The sequence below is a fragment of the Heterocephalus glaber genome, unplaced genomic scaffold (assembly GCF_053883595.1).
Source record: "Heterocephalus glaber isolate CG9 unplaced genomic scaffold, H.glaber_assembly_v1.0 deba00001781, whole genome shotgun sequence".
NCBI classification, from domain to species: domain Eukaryota; kingdom Metazoa; phylum Chordata; class Mammalia; order Rodentia; family Bathyergidae; genus Heterocephalus; species Heterocephalus glaber.
This window is the reverse complement of record NW_028258467.1, coordinates 111,823-129,216: the sequence shown is the minus strand read 5'-3', so window position 1 is coordinate 129,216 and position 17,394 is coordinate 111,823. Positions and strand designations below refer to the sequence as shown.

The 17,394-nt window shown below is 43.1% G+C and overlaps 2 protein-coding genes across 6 annotated transcripts in view; one reads left to right on the top strand and one right to left on the bottom strand.

The window, feature by feature from the left end:
* Positions 1-15,731, top strand: part of LOC147820909 (phosphatidylinositol 4-kinase alpha-like) — an 86,206-nt gene extending 70,475 nt beyond the window's left edge. For all 5 annotated transcript variants that reach the window (XM_087202754.1, XM_087202753.1, XM_087202755.1 and 2 more), the window contains 3 exons: positions 254-357; positions 3,106-3,274; positions 6,029-15,731. In XM_087202754.1, the coding sequence (XP_087058880.1) occupies positions 254-357; positions 3,106-3,274; positions 6,029-6,094 (339 nt within the window). In that variant the 3' untranslated portion in view covers positions 6,095-15,731. The remainder of the gene's footprint in view (positions 1-253; positions 358-3,105; positions 3,275-6,028) is intronic.
* Serpind1 (serpin family D member 1) lies at positions 11,255-15,687 on the bottom strand. Its single transcript, XM_087202758.1, has 3 exons — positions 15,530-15,687; positions 12,845-12,989; positions 11,255-12,080 (listed from the first exon to the last, which is right to left on the bottom strand). Exons 1-3 carry the CDS (start codon positions 15,652-15,654, stop codon positions 11,889-11,891), a joined length of 462 nt encoding a protein of 153 aa, XP_087058884.1. The 5' UTR covers positions 15,655-15,687; the 3' UTR covers positions 11,255-11,888.
* Positions 15,732-17,394: the final 1,663 nt, after the last annotated feature.

The following is a 17,394-nucleotide window of genomic DNA, read 5'->3' as shown; positions in this document are numbered from 1 at the left end:
TCAGTAAAGCAAGTTCAAACTAATGTCTTGTCAATGTAAATGACATAAATAGAAGTTGAATTGAAGTGCTTCCCTTTTAGCTTTTAATTTGAGGTTTGTTTAAACCTTTCGAAATGAAGGCCTTTGGTGGTCTTTGATGGCTCAGGATTCCAGAGCTTTCCCTCTGAGTGATGACAAGAGGAGCCTTCTCTGTGTTCTAGAAGCTAAGTGAAGGAGTCATGATATAGTGACAGTGCTTCTTGCTCTCTTCCAGCAATACATTTATCAGGAAGTGTGGAATCTCTTCCAGCAGATAAGTGTGAAGGCCAGCTCGGTTGTGTATTCAGCCACCAAAGATTACAAAGACCATGGCTACAGGTAATTCTTTTGTATCTCATTGTCATTTTGGATCCTGACAGTATTTAACTTCCTTTGGGAATTTGTCTTTGAACTAAGCTTTCCTTTTTATAAAAACACTATATGCTTTACAAATCAGTGTACACACAAGGTGGGAAATAAAAACCCACATACGGTTACTTCAAGGAGCTAACCACTGAGTATCTCTGTGCATGTGGCCCCATCCCGGCCCTTCCCTTTCTAAACAGGCTCATACTGTACACCTAGGAGACTTGCCTCTGTGGAGTGACATATCAGCTGTGCCATGAGTGTTCCCCTGTGGGACACCTCTAAAGGCTACATAGTATCTCATTGTATAGCTCTACCAAGATTTATCTAACCAGCCCCAAGCTTGGATGTTAGGTGGTTTTCCAATTTTCCTGCATTGAACAACCTAATGGCTATGTATCTGAAAGAGTCTTTGATGCTTTGCTTAGCTTATGTTCAGAGAAGTAGGATTTGGAGGGTCTAAAGGAATAAGTTTTTTATATCCTTAACATTTTATATTTGATGAAGTCTAGCCAGTTTTTCCTGGCAGCTGAGAGATGTTTCTCTTTTCTTTGTCCTTGCCTGGAAATGCCTAGAGCAAGGGACACATCTCCATGTTTAGAGGATCTCACAAGCATTTGTCAGGTCAGTGGATCAGAAGACAGGGAGGAAAGGAAAGCAGAAAGTTAGTAGAGGGAAGAAGAGAGCCCCTTTGTTGCTGTTATTGTTCTCCGCTTTCCTTCCTTGACTGTTAAATCCAGGCCTTTCTCTGAGATTCTCTCCAAGTCAGTTTGGTGGCCACCCACAGAAGACAATATTCCAGGAGAAAACTGCTCCACCTGTATTGAACATGTACAGACTTTTTCTTGTCATTATTCCCTAGAGAATACAGCATAACAGGGCTGGGGATTTAGCTCAGTGGCATTGAGCCTTCCTCGCAAGCACAAGGTCCTGAGTTTGATCCTCGGTACCACAAAACAAAACAAAAAAACCCCCTCATATTTAACGTGTGAGGAAAAGTGAAAAAAGAATATAGCATAACAAGTATTTGCATAGCATGTCCACTGTAGTAGGTATTATAGGTAATCTAAAGATGATTTAAAGCATCCAGGGGAATATGCCTAAGCTATATGGAAATACTATACTAATTTCTATAAGGGACCTGGGCATCCTCAGATTTTAGTATCCATGGGGGTCTTGGAACCAGTGCCCTGTGGATAGTAGGGAATGATTACACTTCATTGCCTTCTCACTGCCACTGTTGTGAGCCCAGTCTGTTTCAGCAGGGTAAGGACTGGTTTGGGGACCTGGCCAAGCTCACCTCCCCTTCCTTCCATCTGTCCTAATTTCTGCCATAGAACTGACACTCAGGCCAAAACACCCCACATTGCTTCCTTGCTCTGTAAGTTGTTTGATGGGCATCCTTGCCCTGGTACCTCCTACTCTTTGTCCTTCCTTCTGTGACCCTCAAGTTATCTTGCTGCTCTTTACCTTTGCTATGTATAGTACCTTCTAGTCTCCATCCTACTAGTTCTTCAACTTCTGGCTCAAATTGTCTCTTCTTCCATAAAGCCCGTCTCTTATTGCCATCAAAAATGATTGTCCTCCTCACCAGTGGAAGCATTTGCTGACCTTTGTTTGCCCCTGACCTACCAGGTGTGTACCTAACTGGGAAGTGAGTGCCTTTTGTTAAGGGTATCATTTTCTCTATGATTTCAGGGATTAGGCAGTGTGCTGTGTGCTTCATATGCTATTTAAAATTGCTCCTGTCTATGGAGAGGGAATTACTCTCCTTGTTTTTCATAGGAAGAAACTAAGGGTCAAAGACTAAGCAACTCATTCAAGGTTATGCAACATGGAAGTGACAGAGTTTGGCTACCTCCAGAGCCTCAGAAGCTTAGTAACCCTTGCTGGTTCACAGTATCTGCCTGCAGCAGGCACAATGCCAGTTTCATTTCTGGGGTTTACGAGGGGTTGGCTTTAATCCTGAGGCAGTTGGTCCCAGGACTCAGGAGCACTTCCCAAGTGTCTCCGTGAGTTAAATTTTTTTTTTTTGTACCGGGGATCAAACTCGGGACCTTACACTTGCAAGGCAGGCGGTGGAACCACTGAGCTAAATCCCTGGCCCCATATGTGAGTTAATATTAACTTTACCTGGTTGGGGGACTGTAGAGAAGCTGATCATCAGGTGAAATGTTAATGGGTTATAAATGGTGATTTAAGGCGCTCCTTGATTTGAGGGGTAAAGTAAGGCCCAAGAAGAAAATGCCTGGGAATGAGTATTTCTATGTTCAGCTGTGCAGTAGACCCTTGACATTCAGAGGAAAATGTCTTGAGCCCTTCACGGGTCCCTGATGTACAGATTCCTGGAACTGAGACTTCTAGAAGCCCTCACTGCACCTCTTGAGAGAGGACTGCAGTCATTTTTTTTGTTTTGTTTTGTTTTTGGTACCAGGGATCGAACTCAGGTCCTTGCGCTGACAAGGCAGGTGGCAGAACCACTGAGCTAAATCCCTGGCCTGCAGTCATTTTTATAACAGTTCACTTTCTTTTAGGGGCCATTTGTCATGTAGATAACATGTTCATCACCCTTGAGGGTTCTTTGGTTCACAGGCAGCACTGAGAGCAGTGTGATAAGGCAGCTGGGACATTCAGAGTCTGCTTGCTTCATCCCCGCAGCACCTTCCTCTGGACACTATTGAGAGCCTGGCAGTGCTTATTACTTTGCTCCTTCCTCATCAGGCATTGCTCCCTGGCAGTGATTAATGCCCTGGCCAACATTGCAGCGAACATCCAGGAGGAACATCTTGTGGACGAGCTGCTCATGAACCTGCTGGAGTTGTTTGTGCAGCTGGGGCTGGAGGGGAAGCGAGCCAGCGAGAGGGCGAGTGAAAAGGGGCCTGCCCTGAAGGTAGGAAGGAGGAGGCAATGGGCCCCACCTCTCTTAGCACCTCTTTCCCTGCTGACCAGAGCTGAAGATCTGAGGCACTGTCTTGGTTGAAATGTGACACTTTCTCTTTTTTTGTAGTTTTAAAAAATTTTAATTTTTAATAAATTTTATCCCATTTCCCCCCTTCAAGCCCCTTCGACACTTTCTTTGTTAGTGATTTAAATGCATCTGGAGACTGCAAGAAAAAAGGGAGTGGATTCTATTTTCAGGATGGACAGCTTCCTTACTAGGTTGCGTTTTGCTCATGGCTGCTACCTCCCCTAACCTAGGTGACAAGCATAACAGTACCCTAGCATGGGCTCCCTCCTGGACTCCCTTTTCTATCTCTCATCCTCAGGAAGCTGGGAGGTGAGAACAAGGCCTGTGACTAGGCCTAGTAAGACTTTTAAAAGCTTATAATTGGAAAATAGTGACATGAAAATGACCAGATTTGACCCAGTCTCACAGACTGTCCAAGAAAGGCAAATCCTTAAAGACATATAAAACATCATGTTTTCTATGTAGGGTGAGTGGGTTAAGACTCCAATATGGGAACCAGGCCCTTTACCAGATCTCCACTTTCATCCTCCTATGTTGTTTCTTCTTATTCCCCTTTCCCAGATAGTTACTAGATACTTAACCATGTATGAGGTATTGTTGTAGCTCAGATCAGCCCACCTTTTCTGTACAGGGTTGGATTTAGGCTCTGTAGTCCTAAAACTGTCTCTGTTGCAACAACTCAGCTTGAGTGTGGTAGCTAAAAGCAGCTATAGCCAACATGTGAATGAACAGGTGTGGCTGTGCTTTGAAACTATTGATAGGAACAAGTAGTGGTTGGAATTTGACCCAAGGCTGCAGTTCCATCCTTCTTCCAGGTAAAGGGGTTACAGAAGTGTGCATTAGACAGCCAGGGTCCCTGCTTGTGGGCTTCATGGGAAAATAGAACAGGGAAGTATGGGGAGGGATACTTTAGACTAGGCTGCTTAAGAATGTCCCTTTTAGGAGTTGACAGCTGCATGAAGGAACCCTCCATGGAAAAGTCTTGGTCAAGAGGAAGTTATACATGTAAAAAGGGATCCCAAGCCCCTTGGCCCTAGTACAGCCTTGTTCTGCTGGGCCCACCAACAGTGATTTGGTGATAAATTTCTGAAGTCTTTCAAGATGGAGCCATTCTAGTGCACAAGATAGAAAGTATCCCATTTACAGCAGGCCTTAGGCATCAGGGTGAAAGGGATGTGCCAGTGATACAGTGATGTACTAAGCTCTCAAGAAGATGGAGTCTATAGCCTTTCCTCCCATTGAAATTGGGCCCCAGTGTACCAGGAGTTGTCTCCTGGGACCCGAGGCTGCTCCCATCTTCCCCCTCTTGCTATATCTTTCTTTACTATCCCAAGACTCTTAAGATTTAGTGTTTCTTTCACAGGCTGGGGGTAAGGCCGTGAAGGCAACTCAAGGATCTCCTTTTCTATTAACTGGGTACAAAGCCATGACTTCTATTCTTTGGAGGGTAGTTTCTATTTAAGCAAGTGTTTATTGAGGAGCTGCTGGGGTTTCCTTGCAGAGCTAGGACCTCACAGAGCTAGGACCTTTTGGAGTAAGGGGAGCCTGGAGCAGCAGTGATGGGTTGCTGGCTCAACCACCCTGTTGAAGACAAGGAGCTGTGATAATAAACTATGACACCTGGGTTGTTTCCCTTCATCATGCAGCCCTCAGGCCATTGTTTCCCAGAGTAGAGTGAGCAGAGCCATCATTCATGGGCTCCAGCCCAGGAAATCGAACATAGAATTCTGCCCCTGCCACTAAATGGCTATGAGCTTTGGCAAGCTACTCTGTGAGTCTCCTCACTGGCAGTTAATGCACAGGGCCTGGACCCAGTACCCTCAGTTGTGGCCACTATTATAAATACAGAAACTAAACTGAACGTGCTTACGCCTGCTTCCAGAACCTTCACAAATCAGTGTCTGTTGTAGTTCAGCAACATTTTTGTGTCTAGCCAGTTACTTGGTTATTTTTAAGTAACACCCAACTTTCTGCTAACTTGGAGTGAACTTAGGTTTATTTGTACAGAACTGCTACAACCTATAAATAATAAAAAGTACCTATAATCTCTTTATTCAGATAAAACCATTCATGCATCTGGACACATTTCCTCCTTAGCTCTTTATGCATATGTATATTATCTAATTGAGTTTGAATCATAGCGTACTCTTAAATCCTGATTTATTATTTGCTCTGGGCACTTTTTCAAGGTGATTGTTTTTTAGAAAACTGTCTTCGTCATGGCTGTGTCATATGCCGAAATATTATATAATCAATGATTTATATTTAACATTTAAGTTGATTCTAGTTTTTGTTATTAGCATTATGCTAGGGCTGGGGGTGTAGCTCAGTGGTAGAGCATTTGTCTAGTATGGATGAAATCCTGGGTTCGATTCTCAGCAAAAAAAAAAAAAAGGGGAACATATACTGGAAAATATACTGGATGGGCATCTTCATATTTCTCTTTATGTATATATCTCTCATTTCTTTTAAATTAGTAGATTAGGGAATTCCAGATTAATGTAACACTTAAAAAAAAAAAGAAACACATAGGCTGAGGTAGGATGATAGCTGTGAGTTCAAGGCCAGCCTGAGCTAAATAGCGAGACCCTGTCTCAAGAAACTAAAACCAGCACACACACACCCCCCCCCAATAACCATATGCTCATCAGTGACATCAATTCTGTACTTTTCTAGGCTTCTAGCAGTGCAGGAAACTTGGGAGTGCTTATTCCTGTCATAGCTGTGGTGAGTATTCATTAATTGTATGTTTTAAACACTCCAGATACTGCACTCATTTTGAGTGATGCATAGCAGATTCCTTAGAATAATGCTGTTTTGGCTGGGGATTTAGCTCAGTGGTTCTGCCGCCGCCTGCTTTGCAAGCGCAAGGTCCAAGTTTGATCCCTGCCCCCGCCCCCGCCAAAAAAAGAATAATGCTGTTTTGAGACCACAGTGGTTTTGTACATGTAGCTGGTTCTGCAACCACCAACTCTCTGACAGCCCAGTAGGTATCATTCTCTCTCTCTGTCTGTGTCCTGGCCATCTGGGCAGGGAACTCACTACTCCCTCCACTTGCAAGCATTACTTGGAGAGAGCTAGTGACAAGGAAGGTGAAGGACATGAAAGCCCGTGGTACTCTCAGGCCCCGTTGAAGGGAGATCGGCTAGGCAGACTCCATGAAGAAGCAAGTGTTGGGCAAATAGTAAGAATTACTGGGGGTAACAATCAGTGAGTTCCAGGATCTTTGAACACCAGAATTCTTTCTATGAGCCATACTTCTGGGAATGTTCATGTGTATTTAGAGATGGTCATTTAGAGTTTAATAAGCGCATACAAAAATGCCTGCTGGGGCTACTTTGGACTTTTGGGAAGCAATGATGAATGAAGTTTCTGGGAGCACTTGAGTTTTAGGGTCACAAGGGCCAAGGCTGGACTCGTGGTCTTGCATGTATTACGGTGCATGAGTGCTTGAGCCTCTCCATGCAGGGTCAGTGTAGGTATGATGGTTATCAGTGACAGCTCAGAAACACTCAACCAGTATCCAAGCTTTTATATGAATAGAATAAGTATTGTATTTTTAACAAAAGTTAATGGTTACATTATGGGGGAGGAAATAAATATTTGATTTTGTTGCTTAACAAAGAGCACCGGGTTCATGGGTTCCTGCATTTGCTTTGTAGTTACCCCTTGGACTTTCTGGGAGAAACTGATTTCCAGAAGTGGCTTTTTAAAAAAATATTTTGCACTTTTTATTTTTTTAAGAGAAAGATAAACTATTTTGGACCTTTCAGAATGCGGTGTCTCTACTTTGTTGAGTAAAAGACCCCCTGGATTTGGAGCAGGAAGCCTGGCTTTTGGTCCTAATGCAGCTGTTTACTTCTTAGTGACTTTGAGAACCTGGAGAGAATCACTGGGAAGTCGAGTCATGTGTTCTCTGAGGCTCCTTCCTGCTTAGATTTGGTGATCTTTGTCTTACAGCTTTGTACACAGAAATATCATTGATTAGATTACATTTATTGTTATCTGGTCCATTGGTAGGCTTTTTTTTTCTTTTTGTTTTTGAGACAAATTCTTGTTATATAGTTCAGGCTGGCCTTGAACTCTCTCTGTTGCCTAGGCTGGCCTCGGACTTGTAGTGGTCCTTCTGCTTCAGCTTTCTGAGTGCTAGGATTATAGGCATGTGCCACCTCACCCAACAAGCATTTTGAAAGTTATCTAAAGTTTACAGACCTCATCATGCCACCATCATAAAATATGCTGCTTGCTCAAAAAACATTCCTATACTACATTTAGAGCAGGTTTCCCTGTGTAATTGGCAGCTTTTGTGGTTTTGGATAGGTTACTTATTGTGAGAAATTAATTTACTTGTGCAGACCCCCCAAAAATTGGATTCCTGAGGCATGAAAGCAAGGCTTCAATCCATACTTTTGCAAGAGTGGTGCACATACACATGGAGAGGCACACCAGAGTTGAGAAGCTGTGTGCTTTTATTCCTAACTCTCAAGAGTCCCTCCCCCCATCTCCTATGGCCTGGGATCTGGCTTCACAGTCTCTCCCGAGCACTCCGTCTCAGCTGGTGCCTATTACTTCCATCCTCCTCTTCCCTTCTGCCCCTTCTTCTCTCTGCATTTCTTTCTTTCTTGTTTTCTTTTGGTGGCGGGGTAGTGGCAATCAAACTCAGGACTTTGAGCTTGGCAGGGAAGCACAGTGCCACTGAGCTAAATTCCCGGCCCTCACTCTGCATTTCTTTTTGTGGTTATTTATGGCCTTTTGAATTCTCAGGACCATAATTCAGGAAAACTTGCTTAGCACTTATCTCTTACCCTAGTACCTTATCTCTGGTGTGAGTCTCTTTATAGCCTGTGTGTCCCTGTTGGCTGTTGACCCAGCCAATTATGTGAATAAGGGATTATTAGAGTGGTTAATGAAATATGGACCAATTAAAAATAGTTTTCTCTCTACAATAATGCTCCCGGTGCCTGTACAATAAGGTTTGTGGATTAACATTTTCTGGGTCATGTACCCTTTTGAAAGCTATGTACTCCCTTTCCATGGAAATGCATCTATTTTAGGCTGAGGATGTGGCTCAGTCATAGAGTGCTTGCTGAGCAAGCATGAGGCTCATTAGGAAGTTAAATGGGACAAGCCCATCCTGGGCACCTCAGGAGCCCTTAGGTGAGATACTGTCTTAGATTAAGATAAATCTTTCTCTGACTCTTGCTAAAAATATCAGGCACCAATCTGGATCCTTTCCAGACATGAGCTGATTTTCACAATAACCCTGAGAGATAGATGCTGCTCCTATCCCCATTTTACAGATAGGGAGAGTGAGGCACAGAACTTGTTTCAAATTCAGTAGCTACTAGATGTCAGAGCCAGGATTCAAATTGAGGCACTCTGGCTCAGAACCTGTGCTCTGAATTAGTACTCTGCTGCCTTGAGAAATAGATTTCTGTAATAGGGAATTGAAGGGATTCTAGGTGGATATAAGTGAACAAAATGATGGAGATTGGAGGCCTATGACCTGTAAAGGGTTGTGGATCAGCTATAGCAGAGGAAGGGTAGGGTGGCAGGAAGAGAAACCATTCCCTTTCTGGTTTCTGTGGTGACAGGCATGGCAAAGGGCTAACTACAGAGGTTTGTGTTTCTTTTGAGATGGAGTCTCACTGTGTTGCCTAGGCTGGCTTCAAACTTTTGGGCTTAAGCAATCCTGTTGCATCAGCCTCCTAAGTTGTTGGTACTGTCACTGGCTAGTGTGGGCACTTGCTTTATTGATAATGGAAATTAAAACTAAAGCAGCAATTTGAATTTACAGGCAAAAGCTTTAATTGGAAAGTAAGAGAAAGTAAAACAGCACAGCTCTGACAAAGATCAAGCTGGTCTCTTAATAATGAAAAGTAAGAGAAGATAGGGAAAAGGACTAAGTTTGAGGACTAAAAGGAGCATAAATATGAAGTAGTGGATCAGATTAGCCCATTCATGAAAGAATAGAGGTCAATTTTAGGGATACTGTATTGGTCTGGGCTCTGGTTGATTATTATTCCTAATTTTGTAGGTTTGGAGGAATCCGCATGGCTTAAGGGGCCATGCTCTTCCCATGAAATGATTCTTTGTTTGCAATAGTCTCAGTCATGTGAAACTTTGCTTTTCCTGGGAGCCAGGTGACTACAGGTTTAGGACAATGGCTGGAGATTTCTAGCCATCACTCCAGGGAGGGGGTCTGGAACTGGGCAGTGTAAAAGCTGACAAGTCCCTGTAAATGATGTCCCTGTAAATCCTGAGAATTACATTAGTTGCTCTTATCTTGGTGTCCTCAGTCTTGAAGGAGGATGAGATAGGCTAGATAAATTTAGGGCTAGTAAACAGTGTTTTGCCAACTTTTTCTAAATGATTACCATACATATATCCAAAGTTTTAAGTAATAAAGGATACAAAATGAAGGTCAAGCTTTGTTCTACTTTTAGTTGCTCATTGTAACCTATCTGTAGCCTCAAAGGGAGAATTATAGTTTAAAACCCACTTTAAGGCTCTGATTGCCTCAGAAGAAAACACAAAGCATGCTTTTAATGAGTAACAGTTAGGGGCCCTGAAGTTTGTTTGTCCTCTGTTCCTATGGTAGTAGTGTCTATGTCATGAGAGTATTAGGGCTCCAGGAGTGTACCATCACACCTAGCTTTTTAAGGCAGAGTTTTGAGATAAATATGTTTAGAAATGGGAGGAGCAAGAGGCCACCAACAAGATGAAAAACGTAGGGCAAGCACTAGAAAAGAAGAGTGAGTGGAGATGTAGCTCAGTGATAGATAGAGCTCTTGCTTAGCATGCACAAAGTCCTAGGTTCAGTTGCCAGTACCACAGTCAAAACAAAACATTGATGAAGCACATATGAGAAAGAATGAAAGGAGTGGGTCATCAGCAGTGTTACCTTTCACTGAGAGGCTGAGGACGTGAAAGGAAGAGTTAGCTTCAGTCTTGTACTGTCTTTTCTCATTAGAGTGCTGAAGCAGGAGCTGGCACAGAAAGTTACTAAAGGAGCAGGTAAGGAGAATTAGCAAGGAAAAGGAGGCTCCAGGGCTCACCTACCTGTGTTCGGATCTATGCCTAGGGCAAATCACTTCCCTTCTGTGAGCCTAAGTTGTTTCCCTAGCTATAAAAAGGGAGTGATAACAATGTGACCTCCTAGAGTTGTTATGAGTTCTCAGTGAGATGACCTGCAGGCATACTCTGGCAGTGGCATCATGTCAGCAAATCCTCTAGTGCTACCATTATTCTGCACCCATCACTGGAATTGGTCTCATTGGGCCAGAAGTCTTTTGTGTTGATTCCCTGTGTGACTCTGGAGTCTGGCCAACCTGCCTGTGAACCTCAACTTTACCACATTCCACAACCACATCTTGGGCAGAGTTCAGAACCCTTCTTGCCCTGACTTCCTTACCTTTGAAATGAGAAATGCAAAGTTTCTCTTACCAGGTTGTGGGCATTACTGTGAGACAACCTGTGTGCACAGAACTTGTGACTGCTGCTCCCATACAGTGGAGAGTCCCTTCACTGAAGCTGTGCTTTGACTTTTTGCATTCTGAGCAATCTTTGTAGATTTTGGGTGCCTTATCCGGGCAGTTAAGGTATCCAGAAACATATTGTTAGGATGTCACCTGGCTTTGTTAAACCAGACCCACTACAGGAACACATCTGAGGGATGAAAGACCTAGTGTGTACCCTGGACTGGAAATATTGGCTTGTGTGACACTTAGAGCAAGCAGATCATACCCAGGATGCTCCTGGTCCCAAGAATGAGCCCTGCTATGGTATGTTAGTTACTGTGTAGCACTTCAGTGACTCTGTCCATCTTTGTTATCCTGGAGATATATCTCTTGTGAATTTGGCTTTTGTTATTTGAGCTTAAAAAAAGAATTACAACAGATACATAGTAAATATGGCTATATTTATTTATCTTTAGGGTAGAAAACATGGCCACGTATACACTCTGTGCTCCAGGTAACAGTGAAGCAAATGACATTTACGTAAACTTGGAAGGTGGGACCTTGGTGCCCCAGTGCCCGGGCCAACTGCTATATGTCTCAAAGTTGTATCTCCCGGGGGATTGGAAATGGTGCTAGTTGTAACCCCTCTGTCACACAGTTCATTTCTGTGATCTGTGTTCAGCTGAGGGTCCCTGGTTGAGAAAGGGTTTGAGTAATAGAGCCATAGACGGTGTGTGAGGATGGAGCTATGGAGAAAGGAGGTGCCTGGGTGCACTGAATAGGTTTGCTATAAGGAGGCAAGATGGAGATAAGGTGGTCTGTTTGTTTCTAAGACTGTCTAGGAACAGCTGACACAATAATTAGACCAATGCTGTGGATTTAGGGCATTGTTACTATGCAGAATTGATCCCAACCAGCTCCTTAGTCATTGGTAAATTCCTTCTTCCATGTGGGCTTCAAATTCAGATTGGTAGTATAAACCATGGAAATTATGATGCCAAAACATCTCTGTCTTCATTGTCCCAGTGGAAACAGAGAGTGCCCCCAAGACATGTCAGGCACCCTAGCTGTTCCCTTTAAGACTTGGCAGGGTTGGTTATTCTCCCCATGAAAAGCAGACAGCTGGTGCGTTGCTCATAGACCAAGAACAGAAAGGGACGATCCACAGTGAAACGGACTTGGGTAGACAACGGCATGAATCCCACTGTGGTCACAGTCGCAGCTTGGGTGCCCTCTTCGTTCACTGTGATTATGCCTTGGTGCTTGAACTGTTTGAAATTGGCAAGGAAAGGTGTCAGAATCTATAGGTTGGCACACAGAGGGATAGTGATTGTGTCTGACCTCATTCAGGGTAAAGGTCCAAAGTCCACACGTAAGGCAGAAATCACAGCTGCTCAGAATTACCCTTGACATCTTTCCTCAGTTGTCAAGTGTGATAATTGTGCTTAGGGCCTGTGTACTTACCTGTGAGCTCTGGAACCACATTCACTCTTGGCCATAGCCACAGTCTTAGAAGCCTTGGAAACCCAGACAGTCACCCTAGCATCCCATCTCCTTAAAGTCTGGGGCACACATCCACCAGAAAAATGGAGGTCTGGATCTGTCACAACATTTAGCCTGGTATTCTTTCTCTTTTGCTGAGTGCTTATTGTTGGTTTGTTAAGTTAAACTTGTGTAGTGTGGATTCTATGTATGTGTTTAATGAGTCTTTCACAATTTGGCTGGGGATAGCTATTTTGCAGACTATAGCACATGTCTCTCCTCACTTGAGTGTTAGCAGGAATGGGGCTCACCCCAAGCCTGCTTCCTGTGAGCACCCTGCCTACTAAGTAACAGGCAGCTGCACCATCCCACTGGCCAGCACCTGTGGGATTGACTACATTGTGTGTCACATCCAGGCCCAGGAGAGCATCTTCAGCCTTTCCTGACTTGGGAAGTCAGACTGGATGGTGATGGGCTGGGAAAGACAGGTGGAGGTGGAGCCTGTGCAGAGGCAGACCTTGGGGACCTATGCAGACGAGGGAGCCATTACCAGGTCAATGGTGATCTTTTGATTTGAGATTCCCGACATGTTGCCTTTTTTGTCAAACAGCTCTGTGATCCCCATAGACTTCAGGGCCTCCACCAGATTGTAGTTCTTCTCCAGCTTGAATTTAGGCAGAAGCACCTCTCGAGTTCTAGTGGCAGAAGAAGAGAGGGCCTGGTTTTATTGAACCATGAATTACAAAATAGTTATGTTTTTCCTATTAAATGTGAACAGCCTGCCTTAGGTTCCATTTACCACAGAATTGTTACAGAATACCTCTTGTTAAAAATTTATATCTTGGAATTGTCATTGGGGGATTTTGGAAAGACCACTTCACTATAATTCTAGTTGCAGTGAGCCCTTTGTATCCACAGGTTCCATCAACCACAGGCTGAAAATAGGGGGAAAATTACATCTGTACTGAACGTACTTTTTGCTCTCATTATCATTCCCTAAACAACATAACTCAACAACTATTAAATGGCATTTATATTATTAGATATCATAAGGAGGGTAGAGATGGATTGAAAATGTATGGGAGGATATATATATATGGTTATATGCAAATATTATTCCATTTTATATGAGGGATTTGATTTTGGCATCTACCATGGGGGCTAGTTGTGGAACCAATCTTCTGAAAATACTGAGGGATGACTATACATAAAATTGAGGGTTTTACAGCTGGGGATTTAGCTCAGGGGTTCCATTGCCTGCCTTGAAAGTGCAAGGTCCCAAGTTCGATCCCTGGTACCAAAAAAAAATATTGAGGCTTTTGGTCCCTGACTTCCGACATTTTTTATTTTGGTAATTTAAAAATTGAATATCTGGTCAATGTACTTAAAAAAAGAACCCTTCAATATATCATCTAGTGCTAAACATTTTCAGTCTTTATCACAAACCATTCAATCTTATAATTGGGTGAACAGAAACATTAGTGCCATGGGCCCATTTTGGCATTTTGTGGGGGACAAAAAGGTATAAGATGCAGTTCCCCCTTCTCAAAGCTTGCTTTCCTTTTGGCAGGCCAAGACTCACATTTGTGAATTGCTGAAAACAGAAAGTAGTACATTATTTGAGTGACTAGAACAGATCTAAGTACTAGAACTGTCCGGGAGAGTGATGTGGAAAAATGGGTATCCATGTGGCTTAGTAAGATGTCCCAGGCTTAAAAGATAGGAATGAATCACTGTGAGCAAAAACTTGGAGGGAGCTCTGAGTGTGGCTTGGTGGAGGAAAAATGGGGCCATGCATCTGACTGGAGAGATGGGAGAAGAGGGGAGGAGGACCAGAGCAAGGTAGATCAAGAAGGGTAGATCTGTGGGTCAGGCCAAGAAGCTAGGCCAGCTCCTGTGGGTTGGGTGTCCACACAGAGTTTCTGAGAAGAGTGGGATGGCAATGGTGTCCTGGCAAGGCCTGTCTGGTGATTGGTACACAGGGGGACTAGGAATGGAAGCAGGCTGCTTTGGCCTCACTGGAGTCAGGGTGGAAGTCATGGCCTGAGAGGTTAGGAAGGAAGTGGGTACAGAAGGGACATTTCTAAGGAAGCATCCACAGGGCTTATTGATTGATAGGCTACCTGGGAAAATTACTTTCCTCTAAGATCCTGCTTCTCAATTTTGTTGCATTTCGTTTTTTTCCTATAAAAGCCCTAAACCAGATTCATATCTTGATATAGGGCTAGCCAGTATCCATTAAAACAGAAATGTGAACCAACCTCTCCATTCTTTCTGTCATGATCCAATAATAATCTCGGTAAATATTTTAAAATCTGCAGTTGTAAATATAGAGTAATATATAATAGATATAATCTTTTTTTTTTGTACCAGGGATTGAACTTGGGTCCTTGCGCTTGCACAGCAGGCGGCGAAACCACTGAGCTAAATCCCCAGCCCCTAGAGTAATATATAATAATGGAAGAAAATTATGAATGATGAGTCCTCAGTGTGTTAAGAGGACCTTGGAATTAATGGATAGAGTAAGGAAAAACTAATTTTTAGGGATGCCTCCTAGCTTTCAGGCTTTGGGAGGGAGATACTTGACATTGACATTACTTATCTGTTTTTTTCTTACCTTGATCCTGGGAATTAATGGAACAATCCTACACACCCCGTTTTAGGGTTGTTGAAGCTGGTGCTTGAAGTACAAAGCAAGTACTGTATGTGGCAGAACAGGGATTATTTACAATCTGACTCTAAGCCCCCTGCCCCTGCCCTCTGAAACTGCCTGGGGAGGAACAGCTGTGTTGCTCATAAGTGCTCTCTCACCAAAGCTGTTTGAGTTGAATTAACAGAGAGTGACCCCATGTGACAGTTCTTGTCTAGTTATACATATTTCTCTCATTTTAAAAATATAATGAGAGGGCCAGGGATTTAGCTCAGTGCTTTCACCGCCTGCTGCACAAGCACAAGGACCTGAGTTCAATCCCCGGTTCAAAAAAAATTAAAAAAAAAAAAAAAAAAAAAAAAATATATATATATATATATATATATATATATATAAATGAGAGTTTCAGTACTCTTGTACACCTCCAGCCTCCAGGAGACCAAAAGAACAAATACTCTGAAGTACCTGTTTGTCATGCTTTTTTGCCATCGCTCCACTACCTGAGGTGTCAACTGTGCTTCAAGGGACTTCACCCCTGACAGCTTATGTGGAACGGCAATTAACATGCTGATGCCCCCCACATACTCCAGCTGGAGGATGTCACAGTCGAGCTCCTGGTCAGTTGCTGCAAGGAAGTTTCCCTTGGTTTGCATCATGGAAACCTTGACCACCTCTCGCTCATTTAGCCGGAAATTGTGGTTGTGTGTCATTTCCACTGGGAATTTGTTCACCCAGGATCCTATAAAGTAACAAGGAGCAGGGCAATTATTAGAATGTTCCTTTAGAGCAGTAGTCCTTACCTGCAGCATGGACCAGATCCCTTGGAGGGCTCTGCAGAGCCCATTCCCAGAGACTGATTCCCTGATCTGGTTTGAGCTGAGAATTTGCATTTTTGTCAAGAGCTGTTAAATAGACTGGAATAGATTAGGGGTTAGATTCAGACACTAAATAGGTCTTTGACCTTGGCCAAGATTTGTACCTTGACTGGTCCTTCATTTCTTTATCTGTAAAATGAGTAGCTCCTTTTGGCTTTGTGTGTGGCCAGATGAGCTTCTTTCAGCTCTGTGTGGGTAACTTTTGTCCCTCACACTGTGATTCTATAGCAATGGGCAGGACATGTAATGTTATGTTGCCCTCAGCCTCTTCCCTTTAGATTTAGATGTGTATCCAGGAGTAAGTCCATATTTGTTTTAGCTGAAAGATGCTTGTAATTGGGACTAGTTGACAATTGGTAACAAGCCAGGCCTTCATCTAAGTACCTTACCTATATTATCTTATTTTCTGCTCCTAACAACTGTGTCTTTGAGGAGGTTTAAACACCAGATGGATCTTGCCTACCCATCATTGTAGCTTAGCAGCCTTTTCTGAGTTTCCCTCATCTAGGGTTTCTCAGCTATAGCACTGTTGATATTTAGACCAGATAATTCTGTATGGTATGGGGTTGTCCTGTGTAGTGTAGGTTATTTAGCAGCATCCATGGCCTTACACCCCTAGAAACCACCTGTGCTCCCTCTTCCCCCTCAGGTTAAGGTAACTACAAGTACAGTATCTCAGACATCTGCCCTGGGCCCTGTTGGTAATCACTCCTTTTTGCAGCACTGATGGGAAGAAGCCCATCAGAAGCTCTAACAAATTGATTCTAACATTTGAAATTAAAATCAAATTAGTAACATAGATTTAGAAGGTAGAAATTAAAATTATACTGATAGACCTTTCTCTCCTTTGAGAAACATTAATGGAAGATTGAGTGGTAGTAACATTTGATCCTTTCTGAATCCCAGCATTGGATTAAGTGATTATTCTAATATGGGGAAAGGCAACAGTTAAGTTTGCTATTTGTAGAGTTTAGTGTGACATAGGTTACTATGTTCAGGAAATAAACTGACCATTCCTGGTCATTTCTCCATCATTATGCTGACTGAAGTGGCCACCTGCTTTTGAACTCTGGCTAGGACTAATGCAGAGGGTAACCTGGGGTGCCTGACAGACTGGTAAGACCCAGAGCTTTGGTACTGCCAAAATGTTCTGACCTGTTCTGAAGTCATGACTAAGCAAAATTAATTGCTTCTGAAAGTAAAATAAATGTCACTGGCAATACTATACATATTGCATGTCATATTCATATGGTAATCTATACTTTTACTCACTTGGAGTTCTTTGAGCTCTTGCCATTTGCCACCCACTGGGCTATTTCTTTCTCTTTCTGATTCTCCTCATACCCCTGTCAGGGTAGATGTTATCACCTCCATAATAAACTTGAGGAGCTGAGTCACAGAGATGTTGAATATCTTGCCCAGGGTCACACAAATGAGAAATGGTTCATTATAAATCTTATTACCAACCAGTGATGAAAAGGATATATGTATGTTTATTGCATATACATAGTCTCTGTCACAAATCTGTTTGTGACTCAGCCTTTGATTCTATCCATGGCGTGCCGCGTGCCTGGC